Source organism: Cariama cristata, unplaced genomic scaffold, assembly GCF_000690535.1.
Source record: "Cariama cristata isolate BGI_N322 unplaced genomic scaffold, ASM69053v1 scaffold7567, whole genome shotgun sequence".
NCBI lineage: Eukaryota > Metazoa > Chordata > Aves > Cariamiformes > Cariamidae > Cariama > Cariama cristata.
Window position 1 is genome coordinate 37,687 of NW_009624838.1, and position 12,440 is coordinate 50,126.

Sequence of the window (12,440 nt, forward strand, 5' to 3'; positions counted from 1 at the left end):
AAGGCTGAGATGTGCCTTCAGTCTGACCAGGCTGATGCAGCGTGGCCCTCCAGTATGTCTTGGAGAAGATCGAGTCCGTTCCCTGGCAGTTCTGTCTGCTTCAATACAAGCACAACTAAGCGTTGGTGAGAATTGCAAGGGTCATGGGGCATCGGCCTCTGCAGCAAATTGTTTCCCATCCCACAGACTGAGGAGCAAGAGGATCTTGTGCCTCTCCATCACAAAAGGTGATGAGATCCCCGGCAGAGACTGCGAGGGGCTTGGTACAGCCTGCCCCGCAGGTGGAAAAGGGAGGGCGAGGACAGAGCAGCGCTGGCCATCTGCGGGCTGTGCTGTAGAAGGGACATCATCCACCGGCCATGAGTGGGAAGAGGAGCCAGTGCTTGACATTTCCATACCTGCTTGCACTCTTGGAGCGGTGGAGGTTAGATCGCTGCGTCCTTGAGCTCACCAAGAAGCTTACGGAGCCAATGTTGCGCAAAGGACAATTCCTGAAAAGCCTCCCTTGCTTCCCCCCATCTGCATTCCCTTCCCCTGCCCCACATCACCATGGTTGGCTGGATCCCTGCCCCTTCCCTTCTTTTGTGTTGGAGTTTGTTTATGATCATTGCGGGTGCTGTAACATTTGCTGCGTAGGTTCCTCTGGCAGCGTTTGCTCATTTTAAGTCCACTATTGGAATCGCTAACACGCATCTGCTCTTCGGATTTTCCTTTTTGTTTTGCTGATTTACACATTGAAAATGGGGCCATCACGGGAACACTCTCATTTTACAGTTTTTTTTATTTCCTTGATTTTTATTTTTTACTTCCAAGGACACAATTTCGAGCCCTGAATTCTTCTCTTCTAACCTCCCTACTTTCATTGCAGATCTTACATTGTAATTTTTTTTCTTTTCTCGTTTCTTCTTTCTTATAAAATGTGCAACGGTTGTGAATTTTAGTTATTATTAAATGAGATTCTTTTCCTGCTGTCTTGTCTTTTAGGTATGCTCAGCCACCCACCAATCCCCGTTTCCGAGCTGGCTGAACACACAGAGCATCTCAAAGCTAATGATAACCTGAAATTGTCCCAAGAGTATGAGGTATGAGCAAGAGTGAGTGCTGTGCGTGGGTTTGCAGAGCCAGGAATTAGGAAATTCAGGCAGGCCCTCGTCTAAACAAACATAGCTTCATTCTAAGGCTCTGGTTAGTTGAAATAAAAAAGCTATTTATGTATTGGAAATTAAGTACTTGCTCAGTGCTTTGCTAGGTTCACGTCCAGATCATAAAAAAGAAAGAGGCTTGGTCCGTGAGCTGTTCCTCTCCAAAGAGCGGGCATCTTGGACAGGGGCTGCGCTCCCTTCGTGAAGGGGGAGCGTTTCTGGAAGGTGAATGCCAGGCAGATGGGGTGGGGAGTTGTCCTTGAGGGTGCGTGTGTCTTGCTGCTGAACGTGGAGAGGACCAAGCCGAGCAATGGGATACCCAGTTTTAGGTAGCTGAAGTTAAGTGAGATGAGCAGTGACGTCCTCCACAGCTGACAGCAACAGCAGCCACGGGGCTAAAGCTGGGACAACAGGATGATTTGTACCTTCCTTGTCTTGTCTGGGGGTTTTGTGCTCTTTTTTTTTTTTTTTTTTCCTCCTTCCTGCTAATATTTGGTTACTCAAATGGGCTCCTGCAGGCAACCAGCCTGGCAGAGCTGCCGCTGCTGGACTTGCATTTCAAATTACTATCCCGGACTGTAAAATTCCCACCTTGCCCAGGCTGACGGGTCAGGCCAGGCCCAAGGCAGACTGAGGGGGGAAGGCAAAGAGCATCATAGCCCCCACGTTACCACTGCCACTATGTAGCATGGCATCCTTGTTGCCAGACGGGGAAGGGCTGTGTGCTTGCAGAAGCCTGTTCCTGTCCACTCCAGGTATTGTGGCTGCATCAGCACTGGTTACATCCCAGTGCAAGTGCCCAGCACTGCCAGAGCCATCGGTACACGGGTTGCTTTCATTGCAAATTGACCATAAGACTGAATTTTTTGCTGTTGTTACATAAAATGCCCTGATACTTTTAGAGTAATAACTACTCTAGACTGCCTAGTTCTGTGTGCAGGCAGAAAGCAAGGGGATATTTGCTGAACAAAGGACTGGTTCTGGGATGCTTTCTCCCTGGTCTGACTTGCAGACATCGGTGTGCGTGAAGCAGCTCTGTACTCACAGCTCTGCACCCACGGAGCGGGGGCTTGCGCCGTGGAGAAGGCGCGTTTGCTCTGCTGGGGTCTTTCACCCCACGTTGGGGCACGGGGGGAGCAGCAGCCTGTTAATGTGCTCTATCCAGATTTCAAAGACTGATTTGCATAATGCAATATCCCAAGTGCCCTGGCTTTGTTCCAGCACAACCTCCTCTAGTGGGAGAGCCAGAGCTAAACAAACACCGCTAATGAAATGAAGGCGAGGCGAGATTAGAGGGATAGAGAGCAAACAGACACATTACAATAGTATAAATACCCATTAGTTAGAAATGCTCCGCAGCGAGAGTGCAAGAGGATGTTTGTGTCGGGTGGTTTTGTACCAGCGTTGCCACAAGCACCGGAGCTGAGCTGTGCCCAGGGAGCTCTGGGGTTGGCACAGGCAGAGGAGGACAGCGGGAGCGGGTGCCTGGCAAGGGACGACCCCTGCGAGCTCAAAGGGACGAATCCAGGCAGGCGTGGGGGGACCCTGTCCCCACCGGCCAGGCAGGGAGAGGGAGAGCGAACAGCGGGAAATGCAACTCGGCATGCTCCTGCCAAGCCTCCAATTGAGGCAAACCCCTAGGGCTCTGCAAAATGATGAAGGAATTAAGCCCTTGTTTTATTTAATTCTCTGGCTGAGGATTTAGAGGTAAACTTAATTAACCTAATTTCTGTATCTGGGACAGCTGGACTTCAGAATAAAAAAAAACCCACCACCAAACCTGGCATAAATCACCAGGACAGGCAGAGAGGACTTTTCTCTCCAGTGCATTTCATTGTTTACTCCTTCATCCCTTCTAGGAAAAGGCCATGTTGGTTCAGATTCCTAGGGCTGGGGTCCGTACCCCTGCGCTCCTCCCGCCCTGCTGAGCTGGGCCCTGCCCCTGCCCGGCTCCCGTGGTGCTTCCTCCCCCCGTTGCATCTGGGAGAGCTTCGGCACTGAGTCTTTGTGGTCCCAAGCAATGCTGTCTCCGCTCTTCATGAAGCAGCCCAGTCCCTTCCTGCTGCCCATGACAGCAAGTGTTTTCCCTGGTGTTTCATATCCCGCTTGCACACGTGGTTATAAACCTTGTCCTGTGTCTTCTTCCCCAGGTATTAGTACTCACCAAGACACTGGTATATTTATGCCCTCTTAATCGTTGTTTGGTTTAACCATGCACAGATTTAGCCTCTTCATCATTTCATAAATACATCCTGAAGTGATTATTCCTGTTGTTCTCTCCCAATTGCCGGCCATTTATCAGTGTCGGTAACGCAGGGCTGTAACTAACCCAGCGCAGCCTCGGCAGAAGTACGATCCAAGGCCTCTGTATTGCAGCCTGAAATTGCACTGATGCTTTTGCCACCAGGTTGCAGTGCATCATGCCAGAGGGGGAATTGTCTCAGGTACCGCTCTGGGTGCACTTGGGGCCAAGGGCGATGGGATGTGAGCACCCTGTGCCGCCGGGCTGGGGCTTTTCCGCAGCAAAGATTGGTTCTTGAGGGAAGCAAATGGTGAATGCTGTGTTCCTCGGCTAGATCTTCAGAGCCATGATCTGTCCCATGCAGAACAAGGCATTCAGAGCTTGATTTGCCACTTTTCTTCTCTCTGACTCTTCCATTTTCTTTCCTGATTCTTCCAGTCCATTGACCCTGGCCAGCAATTCACCTGGGAGCACTCCAACCTCGAAGTGAACAAGCCCAAAAACCGTTACGCGAATGTGATTGCCTACGACCACTCGCGCGTCATCCTACTGCCCATTGAAGGTACTGTACCATCTCTACCCCTACGTGTTAGCGCTAGGCTGAAGTTGCTGCAGGGAAACATATTGCACATGCTCTATTTATATTCTTCTCTTAGCATCTCCCTGGGGGTTTAGCAAGCAGGAGACACCTCTGTAAACCAGGCATTTCTTAAATTCTGGTGACTGACATACTCCCTGGAGCTGCAATCCCTCGTTTCAAGGGCTGCTTTATCAAGAAACTGTCTTTCCTTTACTTGGAGATCCGTGCTTGATACATTTCTGACTAACGGGAAGACTTCAGACCGCATAGTGCTTTAGCGAGAGCAGGAACAGGGCAGTGGGTGGCAATGAACATGGAGCGCATCTGTGCAGCGGATGAATGGATGACTGAGAAGTAAGCACAGGGCTAATGGTACAAATGTGAGTGTCAGCAACATGGCAGAGATGTGGCTGCTGAGTTGTACAGACGTAAAGATTCCTTGATATGCAGCTCCTGCTGCGGTCCTGGCCCCTAAAAGGCTAAGAAGAAGAAGGGGTTAGTGTTAGCCTGGGAGGTCATAAATTGTTTCCTGAGCTTCTGACGTGAGTGGTGGTGCAGTCAGAAAATTTACATTACATTTCACAACTCGTGGTTCTTGACAGAGTTTCTCTGGTGCACGCTAGGATAAGAGGGGCTTTTGGTGGAGAGGAGATGGAGTTTAACAGGGCACCTGCTTTGGTTGCTGCTGCCAAGATAATATTCGAGTTTCATCATCTCAAGTTGTGCGTGGCTGTGCTGTAAGGATAAAGCATTTAAGGCCAGTCTTGCATTGCCAAGAGCTGATCATCTGAGCAGAGAGTACATGGGATGTCCTAATAACCCCCTGGTGAATGTAAAGGTTAATTCAGAAGCCTTCGTGACAAGGGAATTGCTAGAATAATCTCCCTCTGTCCAGGTAACTCTGAGGGACACAGGGGAGTGGAAGAGCTGTTCCTGAAGTTACAATAGATAATGGTGATTTGCCAGAAAGCTGCAGAAATCTGGATTGGTCTTGTCTGCCATTAGAGGATTTTAAACGTTTCTCATTGTGAAGATGACTGTGTTCTGGCTTGCTTTTCTTCTGAGATTAATATTATATGAGCCAAGGAAAGCAAAGTCTTTAAAAAGTTGCCTTGTCATTCAAGGGAAAAGAGAAGAGCACAGGTGCAGAAATGAAGGATGCTTTGGGCTGGTCTTGGCTCTCAGGAAGAGAGAAGCACAGGGCTGGATGCAGGCAGCAACCCTAACTCTGCCCAGGTGGCATCGTGAGGGACTGACGGTGCAAGTATGACGGGCCAAGGTTTAATTTTCAAGCATCTGAGAGGTTCTGACATGTCTTGGCTGCTGTGTTCCTTCCTACCAGGCTGTACTTTATGTCGAGGGCTGGAAGATGAAAGGAGTTGGAGGAATTAGTTGTTGCTTTCTCTTTGTTTTAAATCTAGATTTGTCAAGGGTGCAGATTGTCTGCTTGGTCAGGAAGAAGTAGCGGCTTTAATTCCGTGTCTTCTCTGTAACTGGGCCTGTCACACGGCGAAACATTGCAGGAGCTCATGGCCACCATTTTAAATTACAGAGTGGACCCGAGGGGGCTGGAGAGGAGATTAATTCTGGAAGCTCAGCCTTGATCACGTTCCTGCTGCTGCTGCACAGCCGCCTGCCCTCCTGAAATTTCAGATTAGGAAGGAACAGGGGCAGGGAACCCTCCAGAAATTTAATCAAAAGCCATTTCTACCAGCAGCTGAAATTACCGAGTACCCTTGAGGACTGGCAGGCAATTCAGCGTGGATTGCACCTTGCCAACAGCAGCAGCAGCAATGTCTATTGCTACAGCAGGATGAGGACTAGCAACCCAATTTCATACTGGTACTGCTCCCCACCTTTGGCTCCCCCTCGAGACAGGAGTTAAGTGTTCTGTACTGAGTTAATCATAGGTTAGCAGAAACCTGCCAACCTTGCCAGCCGCTCTGCTGTAATTAGGAATGGGCCAAATCACCAAACAGTGCGGATCCTCCGTGCCAATCTCCAAGCTGAACCTGAACATCATCGCCAGTGTCCATTTTAACTTCAGAGCCGTTTTCTCGTGCCACGTCCCAATCGCCCTCTTCACTCTGGCAGTACCTCCTGCCGCTCGTATCAAACCCCTCAAGCAAGGACACAGGCAAGCAGCTGTAACTCAATAGCCTGTAACTCATGCGAATAGGAGAAAAAAAAAAAATAGCACTCCTAAAAATGACAGCGGACAATTTAAAGCAAGTCAAAGCCTGTAATTTCAAAGCCTTTACTGGCTGAATCAAGCCTGGGTTTATTCCTTGCTTTGTCCAGCTGTAGCTCACTGCCTGGGATTAGACCAAGGACTGCGCAGTGCATCGACCAGGTGCGCTCACTGCCCGGACTCGGGGCGTCCTGGGACATGGACTCGGTTTTGTCCTATCTGAGACCAGTGAAGCAAGAACCCTAGGCCAGGACTTTTGCTCCTATTAGCAATACCAGTAAGAAGACCATGGTTTCAAGGTTTGATATTTGGTGTCTTTGATGTTTTTTGCAAGAAGTTATTTGTCTCCCTGCAATGCAGACCTTTGAGGCAAGAGTTTGAGGTGGGAAAAAGTTGCAAAGAGCCTGTTACTCCCAGCTGTGATTCGAACCCACCAAGCCATGAAGGCTCTGGTGGTTTTGCAGGGGAATTATCTCTTAACAACATTCTTGTAAAGATCTCCTCGTGCTTCCAGCTAGGTAACGTCCAGCACAATTCACTAATTTGCTTTTGCTGATTTACTGCAGGAATTGTGGGCAGTGATTACATTAACGCCAACTACATTGACGGCTACCGGAAGCAGAATGCCTACATCGCCACGCAGGGGCCTCTGCCAGAGACCTTTGGAGACTTTTGGAGGATGGTGTGGGAGCAGCGTTCAGCTACCATCGTTATGATGACTAAGCTGGAGGAGAAATCACGGGTAAGAGGCACGAGAGGGATGACTCGTTAGTCATAATCCTGGGGGACTGGGAGGGTGGGGTTGGGGAACAGCAAATCCCTTCGATCTGCAGCCCACATTTATGTCAGTGGGGGATTTCTGCCTGCTTTGCCAGCACCCTGAAAGTTCAGTGATTCATTGCTTTCAAAAAAAACCAAACCATTCGCCCTGGAAAGCTGCAGCCTCCTTGGCAACTCCAAGAGAAGAGGACCCTCAATCCCATTGCATGCTTTGTAGGGCTGTCTCGGAGTTAATCATGTGGCAAGTTTCACATTCGGTTCTCTTGTTTAACAAGCCCCAGTACCTTCACTCTGATCTTCAGGATCATTCCAGTCTATTGTCTACATGATTGATGTGGTGCATCAAAGCCTGTGCTTAGTCAGTAGGAGCTTTCCATGCCGGGTCTGGCCCTCGTGGTGCTCTGGGAAGATAATTCTTGCACCTTCCCTCCTCTTTGCCACCTGGCCAGCTTCACCTGTAACAACATCAAGGCAGTTCTGGAATGAGCTTCCCTTGCAGCGTAGGGTTTGTTCCAGCACTGAGCGGTGCCTCCTGTCTTCCAGATAAAGTGTGACCAGTACTGGCCTGGCCGAGGTACAGACACCTATGGAATGATTCAAGTGACGTTACTTGATACCATTGAATTGGCCACATTCTGCGTTCGAACGTTTTCCCTTCATAAGGTAAGCTTTCTCACGCTCCTGTTATTTTTTTCCCCCCGAGATGGGCTGCGGCACGCTCTCCGTACACAGCACAGGTGGGGTATGGCAGTGTGCTGGTACATCACATTACTCTTGGTGCTCTTTTGGCTTTGCAGAACGGCTCCAGTGAGAAGCGGGAGGTTCGCCAGTTCCAATTCACAGCGTGGCCTGACCACGGTGTACCTGAGTACCCCACCCCGTTCCTGGCTTTTCTGAGACGGGTGAAAACCTGCAACCCCCCTGATGCTGGTCCCATTGTGGTGCACTGCAGGTACCAGTTTCCTTCACCTAACTCTTGCATGGGGCCATGTGCAAGCAGGTAGAAGTTCAGAAGGCTGTTGATTTGCACCCAGGAGATGTGTGCGGTCTCCTAGCGAGTACCCAGCAGGCGAGAGCTGTCCTGTCAAGTGGATTCCCAGACACCATCTGAGGAGGATATTTGGGGTTTTCATTGAGAGCCGAACTTCCCGAGATGACCGTGAGTGGTTTGGTTTGCACCAAATGACTCGGATCCTAGCAATGGGAAGTGCCCCGTGCCGTACTGGTGTCTGGTTGTGTGTGTAGGGGTTGTTTCTTGTCAGGGTGGGAAAGGAGGAAGATCAGGTGTGACCTAGGAGGCTGCTTGGTGTTGCTGCATGGGGTGTTTGGGAGGCAGAGCTGCCTCAGCTGTCGAAGGGAGAGCTGACAGTGATTGAAAGAGGGGGCCGTTTTGAGTGCTGCAGCCATTCTGATAATGACAAACTGAAGGCCCCTATGGGCAGGTAGCGTTCCCTAATTCAATTTAGAACCCAACGAGGAACGCTTGCAGCCTCAGCCTAGATAAATCCCTGTGTTCCTCAGGAGGGTGTGGAGGAGCCTGCAGGTTACTTGGCACTGAGGAAGAACATCTGAATTTTACAGGCTGCTGGGGGAAGCTAATCCTGCCTCTCCTAGAAGATGCCATTTAAACAGTCTTTGTAAGTGGGTAACTTATCACTAACCTTGCAGATGGCAATTATCGTGCACCTCTCAGAAAATGAATAAAGAGAGCTGTCAGCTCACAACGTACAGGAACCAGCTTACAACGTGCAGGAACTGGCTCCCAGATCAGGTGCTAAATTCTTGCCAAAGCTCCAGTCACCTGCTTGGTTCAGGTGTTAGGCAGTCTAATTAACAGAGATCAAGGGGGCTTTATGAAAAAAGGGTCTGCGCTGGAATAGTAGAAGGAAAGCCTTTATTAGCAGCAGCGAATGCACGGATCCACAGAGCCCTGCTGATTCACAAATGCCATTACACACAAGTTTGATGTTACCTCGATGCACAAAAACATTTAGGAAAAGAGGTGACGCGTGTTACTCACTACAACATCAGTAGTTTCTCAGCTGCTGAAAGATCTGAGTGATTAAACATGCTTTTTAAGCCCTTAGATTGTGCCAGCCTTTTGTTGAAGCCTAGAGCCCCCTACCTAGAATTGTCATCATCGTGTCGTGTGTCTGCCGGGAGAGCTCCCGTCCTGGGGATGTCGCGGAGGAAGGGGGCAGATCGGCAGGGAGGGGCAATAGGCACGTCACCAGAGGCAACCTTTCATCTTCCATCCTGCCCTCAGGTGACATAAGCCCAAACTTGGTTTGGGAAGTTTTTGTTAAACTGAGCTGAACAAAGCAAACTTCTGCACGTTGCAAACTCTGTGGGGCTAAGCCTGAGTACTTCTGCGTACGGAGCGGCACAGGAGATGAGGGGACGTTTCCATCCGCTGGCTCTGGTCCAGCAGCCTCTCCCTGCGGTTGTGGCAGCACTGGCCCAGGTGGGGGTCAGCTCAGATCAAAGCTTTTCAGGTTCCAGTGCAGGCTTTACCGACCCCAGCGCTGTGCCCACGCACTAGAGTGACTCGGAACAGCCGTAACATTGGTGTCACCACCGTCCTCCACTGCATGCTCTACAACTGTCCAAACCCTCCAACACGGTATTTTGAAACTATTTCAAGGTGAATGGGCAGTAGCACCCACCAGCACTGGTTCCATTAGACAAGTTTCTTTAATACAGCAGAATTCCTGAAACAGCTGGACCCACCCATCTGGCTGGTTTGCCAAGGTTTCCTTTGCCTCAGGCCCTCCATAGCTGTGCTCCCAAGGCCGTGGTTCCTTCCCAGTCACTGAGTGCATTTGTTGTTCGCTCTCTGCCTTGTGCATCTCTTTCTGCCCTGTGTTTACTGCTGTTCGTGGCAGAGGAAGGATCCTCACGCGTGGGTTGCCTTCTGGAATATCTTTCTTCAGTAGCAGAATAGTCCCATCACTTAATTTTTTTTCCCTTTTCTTTCCAGTGCGGGCGTTGGGCGGACCGGCTGCTTCATTGTGATCGACGCCATGCTAGAGAGGATAAAGCATGAGAAGACGGTGGACATTTACGGGCACGTCACCCTCATGAGGTCACAGCGCAACTACATGGTACAGACAGAAGACCAGTACAGCTTTATACACGATGCCTTGCTTGAGGCTGTTGCTTGCGGCAACACAGAGGTCCCAGCTAGGAATCTCTACACCTACATCCAGAAGCTGGCACAGATTGAAGTTGGGGAGCACGTGACGGGCATGGAGCTGGAGTTCAAGGTAAGGGTAGATGCTTGAACGGAGACAGCAGTCACTGGGGAAGGCTCTGTGTTCGTCACAGGAGCTTTGTTCTGCTGGCACTCATGCGTAGCAGACACGGAGCCTTTCTAAGGGCCGATGGGAACTTTCTGGTTCCATGTTAGAGAAGTAATTACTTTTCTGACTTACGCTACCGCAGTTCCCAGGGCAGACCTACCTGTCACTGCAGAAGGCTTGTCTGGTCATTTCACATCGAGATTGAATTTGTTCCCACTTTAGATAGGGTTTTTTAACTTCTTTTTTTTATTCTCTGAAAAGTTTTGCTTTGAGAAAGATCTCAGACTCTGTGTGTGTGTCCGTCCCCCCCCACACACACAAAAAAAAAGGAGGTCACACCAGGCAGAGCAACATGGTGGCACATGGAGGGCAAGTTAAGTGGGCTGGCATAGGGCTCAAGGAGGAGGGAGGGGAAAAAAAGAAAAAGAAAGCTGAACAAACGGTTGTGACTCTGCTTTTGCCTTCAGCGCCTTGCCAACTCCAAAGCCCACACCTCCAGGTTCATCAGCGCCAACCTCCCATGCAACAAATTCAAGAATCGCCTTGTCAACATCATGCCATATGAGACCACACGGGTCTGCCTCCAGCCCATCAGAGGAGTGGAAGGGTCAGACTACATCAACGCCAGCTTTATCGATGGCTACAGGTAAATGGCACCCGCCGCGGTCAGGGAGTTTTCTGTGTATGGGTCTAAGGCTGCAGAAGTGCTACGGGCTGGGCTAGGTCTTAACACAGGGCGTCTGTTGTTCTGTGCCATCACCTCGCTATACCCATGCACGGTCATGCAATGCTAGAGGTAAATTCCCTCTCGCTGATGGCCAGCAACCCGCACGTGGCTCAAATACAGCCTTCTGATAAGCTTTATTCTCTGTGGTCTTAAAATTACTTATCCCCTAAAGCAAACCAAACCCTTCTCCAGCTGCAGGTCCTAAACATAGTGTCAGTGAGAGGTGGATTTTGCCGTTGGGAGGTTGCTATAAACAGATTAGCCTTTTTATTACTTTTGTGATTTGGGGACATTGCAATTCTGACAGCTTCCCACAGGCAATACATGCCACGTGCTCCAGCCCTAGGAGCTGCAGTCCCCCGCTGGCGTGCTCAGAGCCCAGCCCGCTCCAGCCGAGCCCTAGCTGAGGGAACAGAACCACCCCATGTGCACCGTGCACCTCCAGGTGCGTGCAGCAGTCCTGGCCCTGGCTGTGGCACCAGGATTAGGGCACCTCCATGCCTGGCGGTTGAACTCGTGGTGCTGCTCAGGCCCAGAAAACAGGGATTCTAGTTCCAGGAATCTGGCATGTAGCATGTTACACCTTCTTCCATATAGGGTATTATGCTGGAGTAATCTAGACTGACCCCTTGGAAACCATTGGCTTCTTTTTTTGACCATTACCACCAAAGCCACCTCCCACCCCTTGAGACCTCGCCCTGTTCCAGTTCTTCCCAGCATTTCCATTTGTTCTACTCTCCAGCCTTTGTGTGCATTTCCCAAAGCCGCTGCCCAAGCAATTCTCCACACCCCCTTGACCCACCCCTTGCCTTTGGGCTCTCTTTCAGACAACAGAAGGCGTACATTGCTACTCAAGGGCCGCTGGCAGAGACCACCGAAGATTTCTGGCGGATGCTGTGGGAGAACAACTCCACCATTGTCGTGATGTTGACTAAGCTTCGCGAGATGGGTCGGGTAAGTGTGTGCTAAGGAGAAGCGTCGGGGCGGGGTAGCCTGCAGCACAAGGGCTAATCGAGACCTTTCTTTCCCCTTGGCAGGAAAAGTGCCATCAGTACTGGCCCGCGGAGCGCTCTGCCCGGTACCAGTACTTCGTAGTAGATCCCATGGCTGAATACAACATGCCTCAGTACATCCTGCGAGAATTCAAGGTCACGGATGCCAGGGTGAGTGCTGCACAATGCGCAGTCTGGGCTTGCGAGGGGTAGAGCTGGGGCTGGAGTGGTTCAAACCCATGCAAGAGGGAAGGTGGCTTGCAGCAAACAAGGGAGTTGGTTTTGGTGTGTTTGGCTCCCATAAGGAAGGCTGAGGCGTAAACGCTTTCTCTGTGAGAGTCTGGGATTACCACCGGTGGAGAAGAGCTTAGGGGTAGTGAGGAACAGAACACACAACCATAGATTGTACTCAACTGTATCTTCTTACAAACTGAAAGTCATTTTCTAACCTCTGCTCACTAATCACAGTAGCGAGGCACTTTTT

At 50.3% G+C, this 12,440-nt stretch overlaps 1 protein-coding gene across 1 annotated transcript in view; it reads left to right on the forward strand.

Moving 5' to 3' along the window:
• Positions 1-12,127, forward strand: part of PTPRS (protein tyrosine phosphatase, receptor type, S) — a gene marked incomplete at both ends in the record, with an annotated part of 43,924 nt that extends 31,797 nt beyond the window's left edge. Inside the window, 9 exons of the mRNA XM_009703326.1 lie at positions 985-1,082; positions 3,823-3,946; positions 6,722-6,897; positions 7,479-7,598; positions 7,733-7,887; positions 9,916-10,201; positions 10,705-10,883; positions 11,792-11,918; positions 12,002-12,127. Of these exons, the coding sequence (XP_009701628.1) occupies positions 985-1,082; positions 3,823-3,946; positions 6,722-6,897; positions 7,479-7,598; positions 7,733-7,887; positions 9,916-10,201; positions 10,705-10,883; positions 11,792-11,918; positions 12,002-12,127 (1,391 nt within the window). The remainder of the gene's footprint in view (positions 1-984; positions 1,083-3,822; positions 3,947-6,721; positions 6,898-7,478; positions 7,599-7,732; positions 7,888-9,915; positions 10,202-10,704; positions 10,884-11,791; positions 11,919-12,001) is intronic.
• Positions 12,128-12,440: the final 313 nt, after the last annotated feature.